This window comes from Zootoca vivipara, chromosome 2 (assembly GCF_963506605.1).
Source record: "Zootoca vivipara chromosome 2, rZooViv1.1, whole genome shotgun sequence".
Taxonomy (NCBI): Eukaryota; Metazoa; Chordata; class Lepidosauria; order Squamata; family Lacertidae; genus Zootoca; species Zootoca vivipara.
Window position 1 is genome coordinate 54,595,885 of NC_083277.1, and position 27,921 is coordinate 54,623,805.

Sequence of the window (27,921 nt, forward strand, 5' to 3'; positions counted from 1 at the left end):
CAACATCATCACAGCCATGCCACCGCTCGGGCACCTGGGCGCACCGCCCACAGGGTCAGGGCTCACCACGGGGCCTCTGGAGTCTGCCTGCCTCCTCCCACTCAGCCGCCCTGCAGCTGGGGGTGGAGGCAGCAGGCAGACTGTTTGGGCAGCGCATAGCCTGCAGGTGCCCAAGCCACAGCTTCTCTCCCAGGAGAGACACGTGGCTCACACGTGCGCATTGCAGACCCCGCGGTGAGTGCCGTCCGGCATTTTGTCACCCTCCCTCAGTGCTGACACCTGGGGCAAACCATGCCTACCACACACCCCTTCCTCCACCCTTGAGTTCAAGCATGAACACAGCCTAAGTGGGAGCGCAGCAGCCCTGCGTGTGGCCAAGGAGGCCACCTACAAGTATGAGTGAGGCTTAGTTTAGTGCAGGGGTCTGCAACCTTTTTCAGCTGTGGGCTGGTCCACCGTCTTTCAGACCATGTGGTGGGCCGGACTATATATTTTTTTGGGGGGGGGGGGAATGAACGAATTTCTATGCCCCACAAATAACCCAGGGATGCATTTTAAATAAAAGGACACAGTCTACTCATTTAAAAACACCAGGCAGGCCCCACAAATAACCCAGAGATGGATTTTAAATAAAAGGACACATTCTACTCATGTAAAAACACACTGATTTCTGGACCGTCCGTCGGCCGGATTGAGAAGGCTATTGGGCCGCATCCGGCCCACGAGCCTGGGGTTGTCTACCCCTGGTTTAGTGTAATTGTTCAGCTCAGTATTCTCCAATGCACTGTCTTATCTGGGAAAACTTGTTCAGTGAATAATAATAATTTATAATAATAATAATAATAATAATAATAATAATAATATATTTATACTCCACCCATCTGGCTGGGTTTCCCCAGCCATTCTGGGCGGCTTCCAACAAAACATTAAAATGCAACAATCTATAATACAATAATCTATATGTATTGTATTGTATTGCCAACCCTGGCAGCGGCAGGTGCAAATCATGTAGTACTATGTATACCCAGACAACATGACTTGCACACTGCTGCCAGATTGGTCACTGGCTGAAAAGATTAAGCTTTACTACACTCCACAACCTTTCAAAGCTCTGGAAAGCAAACACAGCAGCATCTCAGAGGCAAGGTGGAAAGGTTCAGTCTTCCTCACCAGACATATATGGTTGACTGAAAGCAAGACACATTTTCACTCAATACATGTGAAACCCCTAGATACAAAATGCAAACTGTGACATGCTTTGGCTAAGTACTAACAAATGAAACATTCTCCCCATGAGAGAGATACCCAGTAACACAATAATATCTGAATCAAGTTAATTAAAGAGGCTTTATGGGAGCTGCAAATCTTTTGATTCTTTGAATCCCCAGGACACCATGTGACTGTACAAATATTAATATATAACACACTGTTGGATAATCACAGTTCATAAACTGGAAATTTTATTAGGCAAGCAATTGCAGTCCTAAAAAGCAGCACAGTCAAGAAAGGTTCACAATAGAGGAAAATAATAGCTGAGAATTTCAGGGCAAGGCTGAGGCAGGGCAGCAGCAATGCATATAGTTGCTCTTCTAACCCAAGAAGCCCAAAGCATGTATTAAATCCCACCATTTCAATCCTATCCTCCCAATCTCCCTGAACTCTTACTGCTTGCCAGCCTCCCTGGTCCCAAACTATTTCCAAATTGAGGATCCTCAGCCCATGATTAAGTACCAGTTCATCTTCTGGGGCTAAAGTGTTGGAGGAATCACACATTTGGGCCCTGGCAGTTCTAGAATTGTTGAAATGCTACTGCTGATAAGAACACTTCAAGGGGTGCAAGCAGGACGATCTTTGCAACTAATCACTCCAAAAGAAATGGAATCTAATTTTTCATTTAACCTTGCACTTCTGGTTCTTTACCCACAGACCTAATACTATGTGAATCAGAGCAGAATGCACAGCCATTTTAGTTTCAACATTTCATAGCTTTGAAAGGATGTAAACAGAATTTTAAAAAATGAGGAGGTGAGGTGAAACCTTTCTCACCATTGAGAAAACAAACTAACTAATAAGGCAGTAGCAGAGTCAGGAACAAAAAAAGACTGCCATTTTCTTCCACCTGCCAGAGACGCTTATTCGACAACACCAGTTTGGAAATTGGTGAAGAGATACACAAAATAGCTTACAATTACAGATATCTTTCACTTCCTATATAATTTTTCAAAATCAACTATTAAAAAAATGCAGTACTGCATTAATCAAATGGTTCATCAGTAGCGAAAAGGCTGCTGCCCAGTAGGAGAGCAATGCTTTGTATGCGGAATTGTCCTGAGTTCAATCTTCAGTTAAAGGTATCAAATAGCAATGCTCAAAAGCACCACCACCTGAGACCCTAAAATGTTGTCTGTAAAAACAGACACTGTTATGCAATACGAACCAATGCCTCAGTGAAAAACAGCTTTGTATGTGCCAGTGAATTATGTGTGCAGAATGTATTAATTTGGCCTGTTTTCTGGGACAATTGCTTCTTGTGTTCACGGCTGCTTCTTGTTTACCTTTTTTCACTGGTACAAAAATCTCAACAATAAAAATAGGCTGCCTAAGGAAGAGAGAGAGAGAAGAAGAGCTGAAGGAAATACTTCATAACCAATCAAAACAGCCTCTGCCTTGATATATGCAAAAGGAGAAAGCTAAATTCCTGTGATTTTCAGTACACAAGCAACCACATCTATGTGTCAAAAGCACCTGCAATGCAACTGGTAGCTATATACCAATCTGTGAAATAGCACACTTATCAGAGATGCTTCCAGTGACGCTGACGCAGCAGTTAGTACAGTAATTGCTTTCTTTACTTAGCAGGAAAGCTGAAAAGGACAGCAGCACTAGGTGAGATTGAACTAGATGTTCCAGCTCAAAGTGTTGTCATCTGTGCAAGCAACATCCCACCCAACTGTACCTGACAACTGCCCAGTTTGTCTACATTTGAAAAGGAAGCTAGAGATGGATTGGAGAATTTGGTGCAGAAAAACTGGGGAGGAAAGGGGTAAGCACCCCTATTCACCTGCTGCATCTTCATTCAAACTTTACTGATCACAAACTGACTAACGAGGCTGCATTAAATGCAACTGTCTGTGATGTGTTGTTTACTTTGATAAGGCTTCCAGGGGGGAAAAAAACCTGGCCCCTCAACCCACCCCCTGCAAGCCTATTAACTTCATTCATTCTTCATTCTATTGATTTAGTAACTTAAAATGGCACAACTGCAATGAGCACAATACAGACATCATTTGCATGACTGGCAACTCACTCCTACTTGGAAGGATCATTGCGTTCAACAGGACTTACTGCCAGGTCAGTATGCACTAAGACTGCAACCTAAACCAGTCTTTAAAACATAATCAAGGCTATGGATTTCTGTGCAACCCCATTTGTAGTCCAAAGATGAGAAACTGTGTGACACAAAAAAATGCAGGAATTGTCCAATAAATTAAATCACTATTTAAAAACAACAACAACCTACCCACAGAAAATCATACCTACTAACCAGTGCTTTTTTTCCTAATAAAATGTTTAGGGGTACTCTCATTTTCCTACTCCTATTGAAATACTGCCCCTTAATGAGGCCAAACTTAGATTCACAAAATGTTTAGGGGTATGCGTACCCCTGCATCCCCCCAGAAAAAAGCACTGCTACTAACCATGATATACAGTTATGTAAGAGGGTTCCATAGCTCTAAAAGCAGAATTAAACCCATCCTAGTCCCAGTGAGTTTGAAGGTCTAGGTTCCTGCTGCAGCTTCCCCACCCTATAATCACTAACCAACAGAAATCGATTTTATAGGGGCTGAACTTTTACAGGGGGAACTTCCAGAAAACAGAGCTAATAAAGAATGCCCCCCTACCTACCTACACACACACACACACACTCACAAACTAGACAGCACAACACCTCTTTATCTGACAGCAAGTCTTCCAATCAAGACCCTGAGCTGTCGATTATAACCGGCAAAACATTCCTTCAGCAACCCAGCCCAAGGCAAAAGGACAACCCTTCCAGTTCATTAAGAAATACTTCTTGTGTGATTTGATGCCTCACTAGATCCCATTTAGATGTTCTTTGTCCTTTGGCTCCTGGAAAAGACCAAAAGGTCTGAGTACGTGCGTGCATACAGGTCTTTCTTCCATGCTTTGCAAGCAAGAAAAGTAGGAAAGTTTGCCCACAGTGAGTGTAGATGTTTTATCTGCAGTTCTAGGCTTCTTTCCCTTTGCCGTCTTAAAAAAATTGCAACCAACACAGCACACCTTCAACATCAGCCCTCTCAATCAAGGCAACATCGTTTAGGGTGCTTTTTGGTGCTGTGCTGAAAAGGGCCATGGGATAGGCACGTGAATAAACCAGAAGCCTCAGGGCCCTGGCTAGTCACTCTTTGTCTTTCTCAGAATTAAAATAGCAACTTGAGAGGGAGGAGGGTGGCCTGAAGGCAACAAGGATCACTGGTGCTCAAAATTGTTTTCATTCACTGGTACCTTAGGCCTGAAGCAGAAGCAAACAAATAAAGACATTGGATTTTTGTACAGGAGGGGAGGGAGGGAGTTTAGCTGGAGGGTACAATACTGATGCTTTACACAATAGATATTATACTAGAAAGAGCAAACCACTCTCAGTAAACAGACTTACATTTTATAACGTTAGCGCATGTTGGCATCAAGACATTCACACAAAACAGTGTTAGTCTGTGTGGGTCCACATATTTACACACACACACCCCCGCAAGCTGAAGGCCGCAACACAAGTCTCTTCAGGGCATCCTTCTACAAACAATGCTTCTACTTCTAAGCGTACAGGCAAAACGTCTTCTGGGCTCCGGCAGTGCAATGCAGTGACAGAGACTGCTTTGCAGCTCCTTCCTGAAAACTGAATGCATCTTAGAATTTGAACTCGTTGCCCTGCATGGGCGCACTATTGTTTTCACCTTGCTGTACTTCTCCACATAAAGCTGTATACATTAACACAGCTAACATCAGGCTAGTGAGAGCTGGAGGCCAACCATTAGCTGATTTTGTTAAAATTAAAATTAAATATCACCCCTCAACTGAGAATCACAGGACAGTTTACAGTATAAAAACGCAAAAATACACAATTTAATAACAAACAAAACAATAACCGCCCCCCCATACACATTATTATTAACACGAAAAGCACACATTGTAAAACACCTCTCAATTTTCACAGGTGAGCTAAAGGTTGTGGCCTGGGAGCAGACCAGAGGGAAGACCTAGCCTCAGTTCAGCTTTGGGATCATGGGATCCCTTTAATGGGATCCTGCGGGCAGTGCTTTGTCCTGATGCCCGAAAAGGGGCTGATGGGCCATAGCTCCCCACAATAGTGGTCTTAAGGGTGGCGCCACCCTGATTTGATGTATGTGATAGGGTGACCCTTAACCTTGGTTAACCCTGTCAAGCATCTATTGGGCTGGTCGATGTTAGGATACACACTCAATGCTGATGCCAAAACCTGCTAACATCTGTAATCAATAAAGTTGTGGCCTGTAAAATCCCAATAATGTTGTCTTGTGTTTTGTTGCAACTAATATCATAACTGCCCCGTCCCACCCATAATATCACTGTGCCTGGGCCAGCAAAACATTTCTAGGGCTGAAGCTTCCAGTTTACAGATTACAGTATCTCTTCCTCATGCTTGTTTACCATATAGAGTTCTTCCAGGTATAATTATTCCCTTAGAGAATTGATTTCAGCTTTGAAATTTCGTTGGAAGGCTACAGGTAAAATTCATAACATTGTCTATTGTTTGGCTGTGGCTTGCTGTTTGTTTTATTTATTGTTAATATTGCATTATTATCTTGTTATGTATTCAATAGTATCTTGGGAAGAGCCAATCCTGGCTGCCATCCAAACAGCAGCTTCTGAGGAAGTACTGAAACAAAAATAGATATTGTATGCCAGAGATTTTAAACAATATTATCTATACTACTGGATAACAACATTAACTGTATTTCTGCATGAAATTTGTACAGTAAATCTATAGATGCATGGGATTTCCATATCTATTGTATTAATCACATTGATATGCATACCAGCCTTAATGATTCATATTGGTAGCTCAACCTTGCTGAAATTTAGTTCTGTATTGTTTCATATTTTCATTGATACAAGAGTCTCTGATGGGTATTGGGTGTTACATATATTTATTTTATAGCTTGAATTTTTCATTGCACATATGTTTTATCATTAATTGATTATTCATGTTATGTTTTGCTCCATGACTTGGTCATTTTCCATATAAACCTGCCATTTGCTACATGGGTGTAGCCAGATTTTTTGTTGGGGGGGAAGGACTTTTGTTTGGGGGGGGCAGAATCATCGTGATTGGTCAGTTAGTTAAGTATTTCTATTGTCTTACTTGATCTAGGGGGGCAGCTGCCCATCCCTGCCCCCTCTTGGCTACATCCATGGTTTGCTGAGAATTTCACCAGAAATGTTACTGTAGAACTTGTTGTGGGGTCATAAACAGAAGATTATTGAGTACAAGCCAGAAATATTCAGCTATGGCAGAGGAACTCTCAAGACAAAAATCCTTAAATCATTAATTAATTTCAGAGACAGTAAATGAAATAGAATCAGATGGTATCCATATTATCTTATGTAATAGGCAAACTGTAAATATATATACTGTTGGTCCCCATAAGCCAGTGGCCCCACACCTACCATCTGGGAACACCCAGTCAAAGCCATTGTAGCACATTACTTCCTAACCCTAAACCAGTCAGAAATCCAAGGAGGATGCAATAGCCAATGGTATCAAAGGCCAGCAAAACCAATAGGAATGCAATCTCTTTGTCTGACTCCTGGTAGAGGTCTTCCACCAAAGTAAGGCTGCTTCGGTCCCAAGCTAGGCCTGAATCAGATTAAAAAAGATCTAAATAATGTATCATCAATATCATTAAATTTATTTATTGCTTTCCAGATTGTTCGTGCCTATAAAGGCTAATTGTTAGGTTAGCTTTACCTAAGCAGAACTTGTGCTGACTTATAATAAATCATATTTTAAGTAAGGTAACCCTCTCAAAGAATTATGAGCACTGTAATTTGTTAAAGGTTGCTGGGAATTGTAACTCTATGGGGGGTGAACTACAGCCCTCAGAATTCTTTTAGCTGGGAAATGTGCTTTGAAGGTATACTGTACACGCAGCCATTCTTTATACACAATACAACCAAGCCATACACCCGTCCCCCCGTCCCCCAAGATCGAAACCTACATATGCTTAAGTAACATGAGAACTGGGTCTAAAAAGATTATGTCAGGGAAAACCTATTAATTTGTGTACCAGCTGCCTCACTTGGGCAAGCTGCTTTAGTAAACCCAGGAGTGCCACCATTTTCAGTCTCCTGCAGAGCTTCTTAATGCACTCTGTGTGACATTTCCAAGGATTACAGCCAGCCACTCTGTAGTGGAAATTATTGCATCAAATGGACAAACCACACAGCATATTCTTGTTAAGAACGATTCCTCTCCCAACATGCACATAATAATATGCAAACAAAACTGCAAGGTGGACAAAGACACTGCCTACGTCTGCTACCTGTGTCTATCCTCATTCTCGCCCTCTTTAAAAAAGGCTTCCCTCAGGTGATATATTTTATAAATCCTGATTCTTTCTGCAAGGTTGAATTATGTACAGCGACAAGAACCTCTGCTTTATCAGGACAGTGTTTCTACTAGCTGCCTGGTAGTGACTATTAAATTGGAAGAGCTCTGTAGCTGACTATGAAGCAGAGGCCAGAACCGTGACTGATGCAAGCAGTGTCTGCGCCACTCTGATAAGAACATTAGATGTTCCTGAATAATCTCGTCTTTGCTCAACATTAAAGCTGGTATGTTTACTGTTTCTGGCTTGTAAGAGAGAGAGAGAGAGAGAGAGAGAGAGAGAGAGAGAGAGAGAGAGAGAGAGAGAGAGAGAGAGAGAGAATACCATTCATCATATCCATTGGAAGCGAAGGAATTGCCAACAAACAGGGTAGGATAACATTTCTTTCTACTATCCACTGTGCTTCTCTCTCCACATTTGCATTGTTGTGGCAGAAAGCCAATGGTAAATTACTTGTCAAACTAGAAGTTACTCATCCTAGTATTGGGAGGTGTAGGGGTTCAAGCTTAATTTCTTTAATTTTGTTTATACAAGGAAGGAAACTTCAGCTTGGACTTACTTAAAATACCCGTTCCGTGACCCAAGGTGATGGACACACTCTAAAACCAGAAAGAGACATCCTTTGAAAATGCACCAGAAATTGGAAGAAAAAAGATGCACTAGTATTAATTCCCCATTAGCAGCAGCAAGACACTAGGACAGGCACCCCCAAACTTCAGCCCTCCAGATGTTTTGGACTACATTTCCCATCTTCCCCGAGCACTGGTCCTGTTAGCTAGGGATCATGGGAGTTGTAGGCCAAAACATCTGGAGGGCCGCAGTTTGGGGATGCCTGCACTAGGAGATTATGCCTCCTCATTGCAGCATTTCTAACTGAGATGCCTATAAAAGTTTTGTTTTCTGGAAGCACAGAGTACAAAGACTTAAACAACCAATTTTATTAGATGACCCCAAGTTTTAGTCTTTTGACAGAGGGAGAAATCTGCTCCAAATCAACTTTATTCACACTCTCCCCCCCCCCTTAACAGCCTCAACCAAACACATTAGCTTTTCATCAGAAACAAGGTGTTCTTTTTATGATGGGGCAGAGAGATCTGCACTCAGTATTTATTTATTTGTCATTTATTATTAAAGATTTATTCCGCTCTCTTCAAGTATCAGGGCATCTTAACATAAAATATTAAAAACAATATGAAGTAAATAATACATAAAATATGTTAAAAATAGCAAATCTATAAAAGCAACATAAAATATAATCCAAGCAAAAGAGATCGCCAGGAAAATAAAAGGTCTTTGCCTGGTGACAGAAAGACATCAGAGTGGGTGCCAGGTGAGTGTGTTCCAAAGCCAGGGCTCCACCATTGAAAACACTCACTATCCAGTAGTGACCCACCAGAGCCCAAATGGCCAAGTACATACAGGCTCATGTGGAGATAATCATTCACAGTATACAGCCACTCCATGTATTTGTATACTCAGAAGGGATTTAGAACTCTTGGGGGATGCAGAAGGGGGGGGGGGAAAGACCAATGAGAAGAGCAAGGGCCATGCACATAGGGATGACTCTACAAAGCACTTCAAATGCCATAGTTACTTTGTTTCATCTGTCACTACAGTCTTATCCAGTCTTAATTCTTGTTGCTGCACAAGAATGATCATGCTGGTTAATGAATGTAGGAATGCGAACTCTGCCATCTTCATGCCTTAGCACTGCACTTGTCTGAGTTTTTACATTACATATATTGTTTTATTTAAGCCTTCTATGCCCATCTAAACAAAGACTAACAACAGCAGTGAAAGAGTTGATTCAGCTCGCAAGATCACCACTTGACCGCTTTGATCTGTGTAACTGGCACCGTTACAGATGCCACATAATATTCAATCTGCATTGGGGGAAAAATTGAAATTGATTTTGAGAGTAGCAGTATCCACACTTTGGAACTCCCTGCCTGTTGACATCCAGACATTTAGATAGACATTTAATCTGGCTTTTAAGATTATTCTGGATTTTAACTATTTTTGAATGTTTTAAATAGCTGTTTTAACTGATAATTTTATTTCTTTTTTTGTAATAAACTTAAATGCAATACAATCAAATGGTATATAAATATTGTGAAATATGTAACATATATAAATAAATAAGACAAATACACTGGTTTCATATGGAAATTTGTAGTACAAACCTACATCCTTTAGGCTATTTTTGATTCAAAATAGTCACAGGACCTATAAAAGTGACATTTCAAAATCAAAGCTAAAAATTTCTTGTTTTTATAGTCCACTTAACACAGCAGCTCCTTTGAAATAAAGGCAAATGTCTCAGACATGACTAGTGAATACAACTGGAAATGTCATCTGTTTTAGTCTAAGATGCCTAATATAATTCCCGATTTTCTGTTCTCGTATAGCTTTGCTCATTAACACAACTACTTCTGCTGGCTCAACATGCTTAATCTCTGCCTATTTTTTTGAAAGCTTGAAGAAAAACAGCTCAGTTTCTCAGACAAGTAAGGAAAATAAATAGTTGTCTAGTTCTCTTAATACAATGCCAGAGATGCTTTTAAATAAGTCTAGTGCCCTGGACATGGAGTCACAGAGTAAGACAATTGCCTCTACCTGTAGAATGCATTAATATCTCATTCCTCCTTATTGAAAATATGCTGAGAGTAATAGCTTAACTGAGACTGAATAATGATTTTCAGTGAGGTTTCTGGGGAACAAGCTACAGATAAATACAAGTGCATGTAACAATACTTCAGCAGCTTCTTCTTGTAATGAAAAGTGGTTTTGGAAAAGGTTTTTTTTCTCTTATATCCCAAGAAAAAATTATTTACAACGATCAGACTACTTCCTCCTTTCAGGTTGCTGGAACGAATCTGTCTTAATGAGCCATTAGGCACCCTACCAGGCTTTGCCCCTCAAATGTATTCAGCCAAGATGGGTCATGGCTGGCACACAAGTGGTAGGCCATATATCTCCACATAATGTGGAGTGGGGGAACAGGTGCATTGTCTAACTGGTTCCCCACCACACATTATTCTGCTGCCACTCCCCACTGCAGTTAATTTCCCCACGATGGGGCTCCAAAATGCTGGAGTTTTGTTATGTACATTTTCATGTACTGTAATGTGCCCTTGAGTGTTTTCTTTCTTTCCCAGAGTTTTAAATGAAACATTTCAAGTTACAAACTGTCAAAATTTGCAAAAGCAAAACAAACAAATCACTGAAGAGCTACAGTATGTTGGGGGGAAACAAGGAACTTTATCCAGGATTTGAGAATATGTACTGCAAATGACATGCCCAAAATATAGTAAGTTTTCCTTGCATTTGTAGAAATCAAATTTCATTTCTTAGTATTTTAAGCTATATTGCAGTATGCATCTAGAGCTCTCTTTTTTTGCACCTTTGCACCACTAGAAATACTCGACGGTGGATTTAAAGTACAAGCAACTATTTGCAGATCCAGGTATGCATATGGGTATGCCTTGCAGAAACTCTGATTCACACCATTCTGCACCAATGTTTGCAGAGGTGCAATGACTAGAGTGTCTAAATGGTGAGCAGATATATATATCACTGGCTCACCTGTGAATCCGTCGCTATGGAGTCAGACTTAAAACAGCTGAACATATTGCGGCTTGTCAGTTAAAGCCACCTAGGTTTCAGTTTTCAAGTTACTTGTGCCAAAGGGTGTCATTACGGATTGTACTGATACAAATATGAATAACTGGCTTTACTTTTAATTAGAAACAACTGAGATAATTTTGATGGCAGATACCACAAATGCATGCTTCAACTGCTGCCTAAAATCATGCATCTGGAGTCTTGGCACATCTGGCTATCCTTGTTCAAGGCTCTTCACGCTGCCCTTGGCAAAGCAGCAATCGCAAAGACGAAAGCATGCTGTTTTTAATACATCCAAAGTTGTTGCCTTTGCTACCTGCTGCTTTAATTACTTTTCACCCCCATGTTCCCTCTCCCACACAGAAAGCCACACGCCTACATCCTTTGAAGAAAGCGTAATGTTTCAATCTGAAACGCCCATACTGTTTATCATACCTCTTAAACGTTGCAGAACTCCTGCTTAGTCTTGCTCACTCCTTATATCGGAGGCAGAACATGAGGATGACACAATCTAAAGAGGACTGTCGGTAGAACTAATTGCCTTATTCGTTGTGAATAATGTATCCAACACATTTTTATTAGCACTTGCTTCATCTTTTTGTTTAGTTAAAACACTCTTTTCATTATTCTTCCCCACTCTGTAAATGAGAGGAGCGAACCAGAGCAGGAGAGGAAGGAGCAATTGGAACTGTTTGCACATAAAGCAACCTTAGATGTTATCAAAGGTTCTGAACAATTGTACACTGTGTTAGTGGGGAATAACTTGTTATTTCTCTTTAATAGAATGACAGCAGAATCCTATACTTCTCTATTTAGAAATCAGCCCTGCTCTGCTGAAACTTACTGCCAAGGATCTGGGTGATGGCATTGCAGTCAGAGAAATGGAGAAACATGCCATTATGTAAAAGGCTTGTTAGCCTGCAGTTCCTGCTCAATAAAAGAGGTGATGAAAATGAGGGGACAGAAAATAAATACCGAATTAGAGAAGACTTAAAAGAACAGGTATATATAGAACTTAGATACTGCAGCAGATATAAAAAGAAAGCCAGATGCTTATTTATTTCTTGAATAAAAGAGTAAGAAGATGAAAATGCAACAAGATGAAATTTCAATTAGCGGATATTGCCCTCTGGGATTCAACGCAGCAAGGGAAAAGGGTTTAGTATAACTTACAAAACCATTAACAAACATTTACAGCCTGGTTTATAGTTTATAATTACAGCACCGGTAAGCCAAACTATGTCTTACCAAGATGGTGTGAATGTGTGAGCTCACTTCAACTTTGCTCATCCTGACCTTTTTTTTACTGCCATGATGAACTAAGCCAAGATTTGGCTTAAAGTGTTGTCCACACCCAGACTCATGGTAGCCTGCCTCCGCATTACCCATGGACAGCAGCCAACAACAAACATTTAACAAAATGTTTGATAAAGGATGTAAAGAGGGTATAATCAATTTGAAGCAGGGTAGGGCATTATCAAGGTAAGCGTAGGCCATAAACCATGCTTTTTTAAGGGAACAAAATTCTGCCCACATATATAACATTCTCCTTTGCTGCATCATGTTGGAGCAGGTTAATTCTGAATATAAACAAAAAATAATCACTGGCCAAAGGTCAAATCAAGAGGACAATAGTTTGGGGGGCTTCCGGTTGACCGCACCATCTTGATCAGACGGGGGTCCGTTCAGCGGAGCGGACCTCGGCGCTTCAGAGGTGGAGGGAATCGCTCCAGCGAAGCGAAACCTCCTTAAAAGCCCCAAATCGAGCTTTTTGGGGACGGATTTTGCCTGGCGGCGCCAAAAGCGGGCTCTCTCCTCCCCGGATCGGCTTTGTTTAAGCCCCCGAGAGCGAGGAGGTGAACCGCGGCGGACAGGCTGACACTGCTGCTCTGAGAGCGCGAAGCTGCGTGTCTGGGAAGTGGAGGCGATCAATTCTTCCAAGAATATTCAGCAAAAGAATAGACTGTGAGTAATTTGGATTGTTTGGAATTTAAATTAAGGAAATAATTTGGACCTGGGAGAGAGGGGGAAAAGAGGAAGCCACCCCCCCCCACGGTAACATAAGAGACAGTAAACAGAAACCCGAAGCCGTAAACAGAAGATCTTAACTTATAAGGATCCCTCAAAGGCATCAAAGAGAATCTCCCCTAAATGCAGGGTAAAAGGGGAGAGAGACTGTGGTTGTGAGCGCCCTGCAGAAAGAGGTTAGGACCAAGAAAGACCTTTCTTGTCCTCGGGAGCCGGCAGCCCAGACAACCCAGTGAGCCGATCAGGATTTATAAGTCAAATTTTATTTCTATCTTTATTTCTGGACTTTTTGGAAATTCCTTTTTGGTTTATATGCTTTTGAAATATGAGTTCGAACTTTATTTTTTAAAAAAAGACTTGAAGAATGCAGCCAGCTTGTTAAAATGGAGTCGTGAAAATAAACTGTGATCATATTCCACCCCATGTGACAAGTTTTGACCTTGACAGGATTGAACTATGTCAACAAAAAGGTACTCGCCTGAGTTCCAGCGGACTGTTTTGACCTTAATGTGGGAAGTAAGAATAGAACTATGTCAAGAGGAGACACAACAGCGAGAGTTACAGCAACAATTCCGGATGGTGATGGCAGAATATGACTTCATAGAGGATGAAGCTATTGAAACTGAAGAAGACGAGAGAGAGAATGACAATGATGGAGACGGTGATTTGGAAGGAAAAGAGGAAGATGAGGACTGTGATAATATAACACAAAATGAAGCCCACCAGGAAAAAATGATGATTTTATTCTACAAAAAGTCGGATGGAGTGTCTCCCCTTCGAGGGGGGCACGATTGGATTTACTGGAACTCCAGAATGCCCACAGGGAAGAAGGAAAAATTAAGCAGAGAAGAGAAGAAGCTCAGGGGTCTGGAATGGAGGCCTGGATGGCAAAAGACTGTAAACAGGGGGTGGGGTGAAGGGAAAGTGAAGTGGTGATTGTAAGGATGGATCAATAGGATTATAACTGGACTGCTGACTATGGAACTTACTGGATTGGTGGGGTGGAGCCGGTACTCGGGGGTGTAAGGTTAGATTGGGAATAGTTATAGATTTAAAAGTGAATTGATTTTGGAAAAAGGTGAAAATATGGAGGCCTATAGAGGGGGTAAAAACCAGGCACGGGAAGAAAAAATGGGAGTTTGATTTTTCAGTGATTGGATATTAGGTGAGAATGATAATAGTTAGTTTAAAAGTGGTATAAGGTATAAAGGTACATTTTAAAAATATGAAACTGTTGAAGATGATAAATAAGGGAGGAAAACCGGGGAAGGGGGGAGGGTGGGGAAGCCCACAAAATATGGTTTAACAATTATGAATGGAAGAAAGATTTTTTTCTTTTTTTGTTGTCTTTTTTTCTCTTTTGTCATTTTTTTCTTTTCTCTCTTTTTCTCTTTTTTTATTCTTTTTTCGGTATGACAATAGATGGCTGGATGGATGACCTCCTGCGTACTGCCCTGGTTTACTGGAGCTTCCTGGTGGCAGGGGGGGGCTTCGGGGGCAGGGGAGGGGGAGGAGGACAGAAATCCAATCATAAAATGGACCACTTCTGACTGTTCACTTGCATGGGATACTTCTGTGGCAGGGGAGGACCCACGGAGGGGGGTGGGAAGAAGGTGGAAAAGGTGTTCATGTATGTACCATCTTATATAATTTGTAAAATCAATAAAAATTATGTTCAAAAAAAAAAAAGAGGACAATAGTTTGGATCTAAGTTGCTCCTCCATTCACACAAGGAAAGGGGTGGTTTCCACCAAACTCTCCTCTATCTATAACCCCCCCCCCTAACATCCTTTGCTGAGAGTTCCCTATCCCCCAACAGCACATTTCTGTAGAGCACCATGTGCTACAAAGCAAAGCAGGAGGCAGAAAAGCCACTTTGTAAAAGTGAATGCTATTCCATTTACAGAAGGAAAGAGATGTTCCAAACCCATATGAATGAATAAAGAGTTATACAACAGCACTTTCAGTTGCATAAAAACCTCTCATAGCTGCAGTCAACTGATATAACACAGAGAAACACAAAAACCTGGCCTAATGTCGAAGTTAATGTTTAATCCTTGAAAAAAAAAATTAACAATCATGTTTCAGATTATTTTTATTATTATTTTAATCACACAAAAAGTGATCTGAAATCAATTTTATAAGAAATCCAGAAAAATATATGCAACTATGGGAATATATGGTTGGGGGAAAACCAGGTTCATTCATACTGTTGTTTAATGTGGGTAGTAAGCTTCCTAAACCTCCATTAATTCTCCATTGTCCATATGACATTCTCCCTCCGGACAATGGAGAATTAATGAAGGTACAGAAAGCTTACTATCCATATTAAACAACAGTATGGGTGGCACCCCTGTTTCTTCTGCTGTTGATGTGGTTTTTATGACTATGCGTGCTGCTTTTGGGTTTCTCCCCCAATTTTATTGTATTTGCATTCTAAACCAGCTTACATTTGATTTTATTATAGAAAAACAGAATATAAATGTTCAGATAAATTATTAAAGCCCTCTTTATACTGAACCAAAAATGTCCCTTTCTGTTCTCTTCCTTTTTTACATTCTGTGGCTGCTTCTAAGGCTGATGTTTCATTCACTAACTAGTATGGCTAGCTATAGAATCTTAGAGTTGGAAGGGGCCCGGGGGTTATCTAGTCCAACCCCCTGCAATGCAGGCATCTCAACTAAATCCTCCATGACAGGTGGCCATCCAACCTCTGCATAAAAAATTCCAAGGAAGGACAGTCCACCACCACTCAGGGGAGCCTGTCACTGTCAAACAGCTCTTAATATCAGAATGTTCTTCCTGATATTTAGTCAGAATCTCCTTTCCTGTAACTTGACCCCATTGGTTTGGGTCCTAGCCTCACCTGAACAGATATAAGAGGCAGCAGCATTATTCTCAAAGCTAAAATAATTAAACCTGACATTATTAAAAAATTATGCTACCATAGTTGGGAAAACAGATTCTACCTGGGTTCAGAATGAGCAATAGCTTGATTAATCAAGCAAGCACAGAGCAATGGTTTCTCTCATGCAAAGAAAAATTAAATGCTAAGTGGGTGTAAATACCTTGAAGATTGCACTTAATTTGTAGTTCCCTAAATTATCAACATTCCAAGTAGCAATGTAATGTCAAAGGATGTTCATAACCTTGCTAACACTCATAAGCAAATCCATGCTCGAGCATCATGGTTAATTATCAGGCATTGGAGAACCTGGTAAACATAGCACTTAAAGCATGAACTTGCGGAACAGTTTAAATCAACTCATAATACTTCCATGGATGCAAAGAAGTTTGCTAAACTGTGTTTAACACAGACTGGAATACAGACTCTGAGCTATTCAAACAAGCAGTGAATCAAGTTTGGGAAGGATCCCAATAATTTTCTAGCCCTATCATCAGCTGAAGAAGTAGAGGATGATTTCTCAAACCTCATTTCCGCTTCAAAGAGACTCCTATTTAGGGGCACCATTGCCTGGCCATGAGGTGGTTCTAGTTTGGCCTTAGATGGTTCCAAAAGTATCTAGGAAATTTGTTCTTTCAATTAACCACCTAACTGACGCAAAGTTGCCACAAAAAACTATGCATCTAACCCTGTGGATTGTAGCAGTGGATAACAACTGTTCTTTATCATCTTTATGGTCACCTTTATATTTTACTCCCTTAATGTTTCTAAATCTTTTCCACACTACCATTTTCTTTGGCTTGTTAGCATGCTTCTTAAATTGGATGTATTAATCCAGTGGGGCTTAATCAATGGTAAATTTTACCATTACTCCTTGTCACTTCTGCAAACTCATTCTGCAAATGTATAAACTAACTCACAGGAAAGGCTCGTACTTTATTTAGAATTATTCTCACCAGAAGACAGAAGATGAGGGGGCAAAGGAAATACAAATTATGGTATTAGAACCACACCAGAACCATTTTGGGGAGAAACAAGGTAGCATACAAAACTTCTGCACTCAAGAATCTGGACCAACATGTGTATTTTTAAAAGTATATTATAATCAAAGAGATCCAAACTGACTTTATAAAAGCATAACTGGGATCATCAAGTATAACAATGCATAAACAATTCAGATAAGAAAAAAATGTATTTTATATACTGCACTGGTTATTATGGCCCCAGCAACACTACACATTTAAAGCACTACTATACCACTTTGAAAAACCATGGCTTCCCCCAAATAATACTGGGAACTGTAGTTACTGTAGTTCAGTAAGGGTACGGAGAGCTGTCAGGAGATCCTTCTTCCCCTCACAGACCTACAATTCCCAGAGTTCCCAAAGGAGAGAGATAGGTTGTTAAAACCACTATTGAGAACCACGGGCGTAGGAAGGGGGGTGGGGGCGGTCCGCCGCAGGTGCCATCATGGAGGGGGTGACAAATTATCATGGAACAATTACTGCCCTACTAGGGCGGTTCATTAAAAACTTTTCTTTAAAAAATGCCTGCTCCAAAGGTCTTATCTTACTGCACTAGAGATTATATAGCTATATATGAAATTTCATGCATATCAGTTAATACAGGCATCCCCAAACTGCGGCCCTCCAGATGTTTTGGCCTACAACTCCCATGATCCCTAGCTAACAGGACCAGTGGTCGGGGAAGATGGGAATTGTAATCCAAAACTTCTGGAGGGCCGAAGTTTGGGAATGCCTGAGTTAATATCATGACCCTCCTCCACAAAAATAGCTGTTTACTTGGCTGTTTTCCTATGTTGTGAAGGCTGAAATTTCAATTCAGTGGAGCAGGGTCAAGATATTAACTGATATGCATGAAATTTCATATATAGCTATATAATCTCTAGTGTAGTAAGATATAGCTGTGGTGTTTTTTTTTGTTTTGGTATACCACTTTGCAGGTTTTTAAAATAAATTTTATTAAATAAATAAACAATAAATATAAATAAAATAACACAAGCCAAAACACAATCCATCCTGTAGATTTAAGTATCTGTCCATAGTCGCTTGCTTGTTATCAGAGGCCCAGAATCCGCATTCCTTTGTAGGAAAATATGAAATAACGTAAATCCATTTTTGCAGGCAAAAAAAAAAAATCAAGGGGGGGGGGTTGACAAGAAATTTTCCGCAGCAGGTACCACCTGACCTTCCTACGCCTCTGTTGAGAACTGCAGCTTTCCAAGGGGAATAGGGGTCTTCTAATGATTCTCAGAACCCCCTAACAAGCGGTGGAATGGTACTGCTTTAAACATATAGTGCAGATGATGCCTTAAGCAGATAAGCAAATGAAACCTATCGAGATATATGTTGAGGGAGGCGGGGGACTAATTCTGTAAATTAGCAACTTTGTTTCATCCACCTAAATGTCCACTGAAATGTAAAAAGCAAAAGAGCCTACAGATTTTCTCCACTACAAAAAAAGGCAACAAGAAATTCAAGCAGCAAAGCTTTTGTCCTGTCAGTCAATCAGAAAGCTAAAGGAATGATAGCACTACAAACGTTCAACAATGACGTTTAGGAAAATAATTTCCTGAAAATAGCCTTCTGGCTTAATACCAAGTCATTCATTTGCAAAGGCGAGAATTATAAGAGGCATCTGAGGAAGATTTGCCCCAAATACATTATATAACAGAAACCACGGAAATATATTACGGTTTAGAAAACGATTTCTCCTTCATCGTTAGCCCTTGCATTCAGTCCCTGAATATTAACAGTTAATATTCTTCCACCTTGTAAAGTGACAGAGTACGTAGGGTTGCCATGTGTCCTCTTTTTCCAGGACATGCCCTCTTTTTCTGGAGTAAAATATATGTCCGGGTGGATTTTTTAAATTTGCCAAAATGTCTCTGGCTATACTTTCTGGATGAGACATAGACATAACTGGTGGCTGAAAACTTGCTTTCCTCTTCTCTTCTGCCTAGCTCAGCAATGTATCACAGCTTCTATAGCCTACATATAGAAGGGGTATTTAAAATGAGAGTTGTCATAGCATCCTCTTTTTTTTGCTCTTCAAAGTATCGCAACTCTACAGGGTAGTAAACCAGAAGAGACCATTGTTAACAGATCACACACACACTGTGACACACACACTCTCTCTTTCTCTTTCTCTCTCTTTCTCTCTATGTGTGTGTGTGTGTAAAAATTGCATTCATAACAATATATTGTCTCTGGTTTGCCCTATAAATTACTTTGTGGCTTTAGAACTACAATAATAAACACATGTGCTGACATGATGTCAGTTCAACATCCCTACAGTGCTGGTGCCTTTTTAACATGTGGGATTTTTTGGGGGGGGGGTGTTTATTGGGTTGTTGTTGTTTTCATTTTGATTATGTATTTCCTGGTTTTATTCTGTGAACCGCCCTGAGACCTGCGAGTACAGGGCGGTATATTTGTTAAACAAACAAACAAAGAAACAAACAAACAGGTTTGAAGCATTTTGTGATAAAGGCAGCTAACATTTTTATTTGCTTGTACAGTCAAAATATGGAATCAGAGGCCTGCTCAGTGTGGCTGCTCAAAACGTCCTCTGTGGCATCAACACTTCACACGATAAACAATAATCAAGCCCTTCAAATTGGTCTCTTTCAAATTCACAAGCATCATATTCCACAATTAGGATTTCTTCTTTATCTAAAATAGTCACTCATTTGGATTTGCTGGGTTTCTTTTTTTTTTGCTAATTTTCATTTATTCTCCAGAGGCTGCTGCAGCAACTCTCATCAGCCCCAATGAGAAAGCCCAATGGTCAGAATCTGGAGGGCCAGAGATTTTTCACCCCTGACATAAATCCTCCTAAACAACAAAGAAAGGAAGCAGAAGCTTTCCAAACTGATTTGTTTTGTGACTTGCTAGAACAAAAAAGAAAAATGGGCGATTATGAAATATGCCGACAAATACTGTACATGTATACTGTACATGTATAATGCTGGTAGGTTTTTTTTCTTTTAAAACAATGCAAAAAAATGGGGGGCGTCATATACATGGGTAGTGCATAGGGTGAACGTTTGATTGGTTGGTGCCGTGGCTGTTAGCAGCTGTTGTGCGTGTTATTGGTTGCTGCGTCAATGGGTGGTGTTGATTTGCTGACACTGCGGCAACTGGGCAGGCAATTGGCAGCTTCTGCTGGCGAGGGGACAGATGGGAGGCGGATTTTGCGAGACGTGTGGGTATGCAATCCTCCCCCCAAAAAGCTGAACAACTCAGGGCTATCCTCCACAAAAAGAGCTCAACAACTCTGTGCCATCTCCCCCCATTCTCTTAAATTTGAGCCCCCCAAAATAGGAGGCTTCTTATACATGGGGCGTCTTATAGACGGAAAAGTACTGTTTAATACTATTCTGAAAAGTCGGTTTCATTTATCTAAATGGAAAAGCATAATGAACATTCATTGCAAAATATATTTCACATAAAGTATTCAGGCAAATATGCATTAACAAAATCGGGACATAATTCAAGCGCAGCTGCTGTAGAAACTCCATTAATTTCAAACTCCATTGAAATAAATGGAGGTTGAGCAGTAACACTGGTTACGGTAATGCATCTTTAATTATATGTAAATAATTTTGAAATGAAAAAGGGCAGATAGCAAAACGTTGCACCAAATAATTCATCCAGTTTAAATCACAAATGAAAGGCTGTGAGATGAAGGATAATGTATTATGTTATCTCCCTGCTTGAGAGATGCTCAAGTGAGTTAACATTATATAAGGAACTTGTATAACTAGAGAATATTGTTAGCTGGGCTATTGTACTCATGTTCAGGCCAGTGGGGCATAGGGGCAAACCATACTGAACTAGTTTAACAAAATGGCGTACTTCAACCTGCCTCCATCAACTTACCTCACATTCTCTGCCCACTCTATTATCCCTTGAAGGCTTCAAAGCAATGCAATGATTTATTCTATGGGCTTCACACAATAATATATCAAGGAAATACACCCATGTTTGTGTGACTGCTCTTCATATATTTAGGTACTTTTATTGCCCTCAAAAACCTGCTATTTGGCGCAGGAGGTGCTAGATTTGTTGGAAGTGCATCAATGCGGTTAACTGCCCACACACTTCCTGCATGCCATAGTTTTAATACTTGTGGCCTCTCTCCTATCACACTATTTAGCAAAATAATAATATAAAAGTGATGATGCAGTTTATTTATATGCTGCTTTTTTATGCAAATGCCCGCCAAGCAGTGAGCAGCATATTAACATAGTACATGCAACCGAGTACAATGAAATACCATATATCAATCAGCAAGCAAAACCATTTAACAACAAAAGCATGTTGATTTAATAAATAATGATGATGATAAGGGTCAGAGGAGAACCTCCCCAGACTAGAAAATTAAAGGGCACTCTCACCAACCCTATATCCTATCCCACACATTTAGGCGCTAGAGACCTGAACAAAGAGAAATACTTAATTCAAAGTATAGAAGAGTAAGTACCCCAGTTTAAGAGCACCCTAACTTAATCTTATCAAATTTAAGGGGTCAGAATTAAGGAACGTGAATTACCAATCATGCCATTCACATACTGTCTAGCTTGGCCCAAAGTCTGGTTATGCAACCCTAATGTATTTTTCATACAAATCTAAGGACTGGTGTCCAGGGAATGTGGCCAAGAACTGTTTGGGAGCTGCTTCGGTTGGTTAGCCTGTTTGCAAGCTGAAGACAAGTCTTTTGACTGCCACATACCCAACAAAGAGAAAATCAAAGGTATTTCAGGGAAGGTTTGTCAACACAAGAGATTGTAACTGATTTCCCCCAGTACCAAATGTTGCAGAATGAATGCTAAGAAAATGTGATATCACTGCAGCAGAACTTCAGAAGAGATAACCTCAGAAAGGATCTATGGATCCCTCACCATGAATAAGTAACAACTCCAGATTTATTTCACAGTAAAACATCATTTGAAACTACTCTATAAAAATGTCACATTAGAGGACCAAATCTGGACAACCATAACACCTGAGCTCTTCGGATGCTTAGCTTTATTTCCCAATCTACTCAAAAGCCAATGGAAAGATCCTCTTGTGGTGGTTCTGAATTTCACAACCATCAAGTCTCAAAGCTATCTGAGCCCCATTTACAAAAGAAAATGTGAATATATCAGGCTTCATGCAAGTGTTAGCAATCTTTAGCTAGCTTTAACTTCAACTAGTAATAAAGCCTGTTGACTGAAGCAAAACTGTATCACTTTTTCTCCTTTCCCTTTCCTTTAATCTTATTGCAAAAGGTAGAAAAAAGATATACTGTACAAGAATAGTATCAGATGAAAGAGTTTTGGTTGACAGAATTATTTTAGAAAAGTTGGTTGCAGTTTAGCCAGGTGTACACAACCAAGCTCTCAACAAAATTGCATGTGCACCTATTCTCTATTTGGTGACATGACATTACTACAAGCACTATAGTTCCCCAGTCCTCTAAACCATTCTCACCCCACCTTCATAACATACATGTATCACTCAAGTGTTTCAGATCTCAATAATTATCCCCAAAGGTTAAATTCCAAAATCCCTTTTTCATATCACACAGTGCAAGGAGTGCCTCACCTGAGTTATGACATATTAACAGAAATCAAGCAATGGTGCCCCATAAATTGATCAAAATGTTCAGTTTATGTATTACCTCAGTCAGGTGAGGGTTGGGGTTGAATCCACATTGGTTGCAGACCTTGTTGTGACACTGTGTACAGGTGTTGAAGTTTGGCTGGTTGGGAGAGGAGGTGAGTTCTGTTGTCTTGCATATAGGACAGAGTGTGCTGCTAGGAAGGGGTGCAATTTGTGGGACAGAATAAGGTGAGGTAGGGGTGCTGCCTCGATCTGGTGACACAGACGGTGAACGCCCTGTTCTCTGGCTCCTGCTGTCCACTTGGAGTGTCCTCCTCGGCCCATCAGCCTGTTGGGGGGTCTGCCCATGACTCCTCATCTCTCTTGTGCTTTCGCTGGTCTGAGCAGCCGGTTTGGGGGATGGGGAAGCTGCTCTCTGTCCGAAGGAGGGGTCCGATTGATCTGGTCTTCTTGGTGTGCTGAAACACATTAAATGCAGAGGTCAACCAGGTTGCAGAGAATCGTGGTAAGATAATAGACAAAACTGCCTTGGCTATTTCCTCAGGATATACTTTGAAATGCATTTGAGAATCTCCAAGAGTCAAAGTTAAAGGCAAGAAAATAAGTGTAAACAGATGTTTAGAGAAAATGATTGCCATCTTTACCTCCACCAACTTCTTAAAACCACAAGACATGGATATTTCTTCAAGTTGCAATCTAACAAGTCGTAAATACAAGATTCAATTGTATTTAAAGCCAGAACAGCTAAAAACTTGTCATTTCTTTTCCCCAAAGGCTATAATCTGAAAGGGGTGGGGCTATATGTCAAGTGAGCAGTGCATATGGACTTGGAGGGTGAGGCATAATTTTTTATACAAATAAAAATAAACAAAAATTAGAACCAACAGAAATCAGGCATACTCAGTTCCAACTGGATATATTCTCACTACTGGAGAAGGCTGTATGGTAATCTGCAATACCACTCTCAAGCCTTCATGCAGCAAAGGAACTCATAGCCAGCTAGAAGAAACAAATCCCATCCACTTATGCTGTTTCTATGATAGAGGATCACAGGGACGCGGGTGGCGCTGTGGTCTAAACCACAGAGCCTAGGGCTTGACGATCAGAAGGTCAGTGGTTTGAATCTCCGCAACGGGGTGAGCTCCCGTTGCTCGGTCCCAGCTCCAGCCAACCTAGCAGTTCGAAAGCACGTCAAAGTGCAAGTAGATAATATTCCTGCATATAAGACTACTTTTTAACCCAGGAAAATTTTCTCAAAAGTCAGGGGTCATCTTATACGCCGGGTCGTATTTCTTATATGTCGAGTATATCCCAAATTCTATATTTTAACTGGAAAAGTTGGGGGTCGTCTTATACACCCAGTCGTCTTATACGCTAGAATATACGGGTACCGCTCCAGCGGGAAGATAAACAGTGTTTCCGTGCGCTGCTCTGGTTTGCCAGAAGCAACTTAGTCATGCTAGCGACATGACCTGGAAGCTGTACGCCAGCTCCCTTGGCCAATAAAGCGAGATGAGCGCCGCAACCCCAGAGTCAGTCACGACTGGACTTAATGGTCAGGGGTCCCTTTACCCTTTATGATAGAGGATAGGAATATAATTCAACTGCTACATGGCATTATAAAAAGCAGTTTTTCTGTTTTGCCAAAAATGGAAAGGCATTTAAAATAGACATCAGGAGCTGCTGCTTGTTCTCTATTCTAACTTAAAAATAGGTCAGCCGACTGCAAGAACATCTCTTCTTTAGCACACAAGCGTGTATATACATTGTCATTCATTCCGGCTTCCCTTATTAAGGAATATTCCAAACCAGAATATCTAAATTCACCCATCCTCTTCCCAGTTTCTAGGGCAGGATCAAACATAGTCCTGGTCTTTTGGGAATTTAACCTTCTGAGGTTCACCAGGGTATTATACTGCAATTTCATATTCTCTCATGTCTGAGTAATATTTATAAACTCCCTATCATACACTGACAGAAAACTCTGCACCATTCATTCACTGCTCAGTCCTGTAGATCAAATGTGTTGGTTTTGTCCAAAATACTTTTTTGAATTCCTGTGTAACCAGAACTACATCAAAAACAGAAATAAATAATGCAGTACTGTAATATGTGTGTGCCAAACAATATTTTGTTGTGACTGGTTTTGAACATACTTTCCATAATCCCATTATAAGAGTGTGTTGGCCACAAGGGAAGGTGACTCTCTTAGCTGAAACCCATCCTCAAACATTCTTTCATTTAAATATACTTTGAATTTTGATACAGTTCAAGTTACATCTGAGTCATCTGCTGTTTCCCTCTAGTCAGCTTCCCAATGCACTGGTAGCATCTGAATATGGTTTGACAAGATAATGTGGGTGTTTCCCATGTAAGCATTAGTGGTTTTGATCAAGAGGAAGCAGGATAGGAGCGAACAGTGTTCTCTGGACAACTCATATGTTGCCCAAATGATACGTGAACCAACTACAGGAACATCAGCCACCATTGCAGCTGTAATGTTTGAACCAGGCTTGATCTTCTCTGAGTCCAGTAAATATCAAGCCAATCCCAAATGTGATATATCCAATGACTTATGCCTGGGTGCTCCATAGCTAGAGGACAAGTAAGGAAAGGAGCAAAACTACATGGCTACTCAGCATATTTTAAGATACCTACAGAGAAATAATAAAAAAAAACCTTGCAAAAACACCACAACAACACACACCTTTGTTCACCATTTGTACAGGAAGTTGATACTTCCTATGGATTCCTGCCAGGCATACTTATAGTAAAACAAGCTACTTTCCATGTTGCATGTTCCTGCAATATAAATTGTTTTTCTGTAGGGAAGCTATTATCAGAGTAGGAATATCACCTTATCCAACCCACAGATATGCAGTGGTTTGTGTCCAAAGGCACAAATATATTATTTGCTCCTAGCATAGATTTGGCATTGGCAAGGCCAAAGGCTTCATGAATGTTTAATAAACACTATAAATCTTTAGAATACATCAATGACACTGTTTCATACTGTTCAAGTAGATTGCTTTAATGCATGCATGCACACTGTTCCGACCATCCAATTCCTTGTGACTCTCACAGCAGAACTACACATTGTAAGAAACATAAGAAAAGGCAGCCCCATGTTTTCCCTGATAATCTGAAGGATCGTTCACAAAGTCTTCTGAGTGGTAGTGGCTGGCAGGAGGGCAGAGGAGCAGCATACTGCCATCCACACAGCAGCGGTGTGACTGCCACTTACCAGGAAGGCTCAGTGGTAGAGTAGAGGCAGAGGGCCTTTTTGGTAGTGGCACCTGCCCTATGGAACTCCCTCCCAGCAGATGTCAAACAGACATACAGCCATGTGATTTTTAAAAGATATCTGAAGGCACGTTTTTAGTGTGTGATGTTGTGTTTTTACTACTATTTGTTGGGAAAGCCCAAAGTGGCTGGGGCAACCCAGTCAGATATATAGATAAATAGAAGAAGAAGAAGAAGAAGAAGAAGAAGAAGAAGAAGAAGAAGAAGAAGAAGAAGAAGAAGAAGAAGAAGAAGAAGAAGAAGAAGTGGCAACCTAGTCAGATATATAGATAAATAAAAGGAGGAGGAGGAGGAGGAGGAGGAGGAGGAGGAGGAGGAGGAGGAGGAGGAGGAGGAGGTGTTGATGAAAATGACAAGTTATCTTTTAAAATTGTTTGTGTGGTGTATGTGTGCGCTTGTGCAAAAGATGTTAGGACATATGATAACCCCCTGTTTTATTATGCTGTAAAATGATTTCTCATAATGGAAAACACTTTCATTGCTTTTGCACCTGTTCATGTAAGCATAAGGCAGTATGAAGAAATGTTTCCTGTTTCCTGTCTGGAGGTAGTTAGCTGTCATTTTCAAATCACTATTAATTAAACCAGTACATATCTGAAGTAGGCTCAATACTTTATCCATTCCAAATCTATTCAATATATACCGTATTTGTTTAGTTGACTAAACCGGTCTGGTGGTAGAACTACATCCTTAGACACAGAGCTGCCACTTAAAATGGAAGCCCTGGGTCATGTTATTCCCCTACATGTCGTAAGGACGTAAGACCTATCTGTTCCAGTATTCTGGTCCCATGGTGGCCCACCAGCAGGATATGAAGGCAATAGCCCTCTTCTGACTGCGATCCACAGCCACTGATATTCAGAGACATATTGTCTCTGATACTGGAGATAGGATACTTAGGGATCATGACCAGCAACAGCCTTATCTTCCATGAATTTGTCTAAACTCCTTTTAAACTCTCCAAGTTGGTGGCTATTGTTTAATTTTGTGATAGAAAATTCCATGGTTTTAACTATGCAAATCAAGAAGTACTTTCTAATTAATTCAGCTTAATTGGATCGCCTGTCTCTAGTATTTTGACAGAGGGAGAAAAGCTTCTCTCTAGCCACTTTCAAAGCGAATCTATTACAGCTCAGCACATATTCATTATAACACTCATGGTGGGTGCCATTTTAAGACACTATTTTTGTTATTTTAATTGATCCTTAATTATCACTAAAATATTTTTATGTCTATGAGAGAGGCATAGCACTATAACATAATGCTACAATATTAGTGTAGTACAGTTATAGCACTACTGGATTATGTTGCTATATAGAACTATATCTCTTTCATTTTTCTTTTAAAAAAACCTGCTAAAGCGTAATAAATCACTTGCCTTAGACTAGAATTTCAGTTTCCCTAATAGAAGGGTTGGTACTAAATAATGGAGCATTTTAATAAGAAGTATCTGTACATACTTGTGCTTCTAAACCAGTTCAAAAAGCAATTTAACAAGTACAGAATTTGATAAGTACAGGAATTTCTGAAGTCCATGTATCTGAAGAAGTGTGCATGCACACAAAAGCTTATACCAAGAACAAACTTAGTTGGTCTCTAAGGTGCTACTGGACAATTTTTTAATTTGTTTATATATATTTTGACTGCATCAGACCAACATGGCTACCTGCCTGAATCTAGTACTTTCCTACATTCCACTTTCCAAATCAAAACCCTGCCCTTTTTAAAAGACAGAAGAGGAGCACCAAAGGTATCTACACTT

General features: G+C 40.4%; 1 protein-coding gene across 1 annotated transcript in view; it reads right to left on the reverse strand.

Moving 5' to 3' along the window:
* Nucleotides 1–27,921, reverse strand: part of BSN (bassoon presynaptic cytomatrix protein) — a 192,899-nt gene that overhangs the window by 162,736 nt on the left and 2,242 nt on the right. The window contains exon 2 of the mRNA XM_060272198.1: nt 22,915–23,314. Coding sequence (XP_060128181.1) covers nt 22,915–23,314 — 400 coding nt within the window. The remainder of the gene's footprint in view (nt 1–22,914; nt 23,315–27,921) is intronic.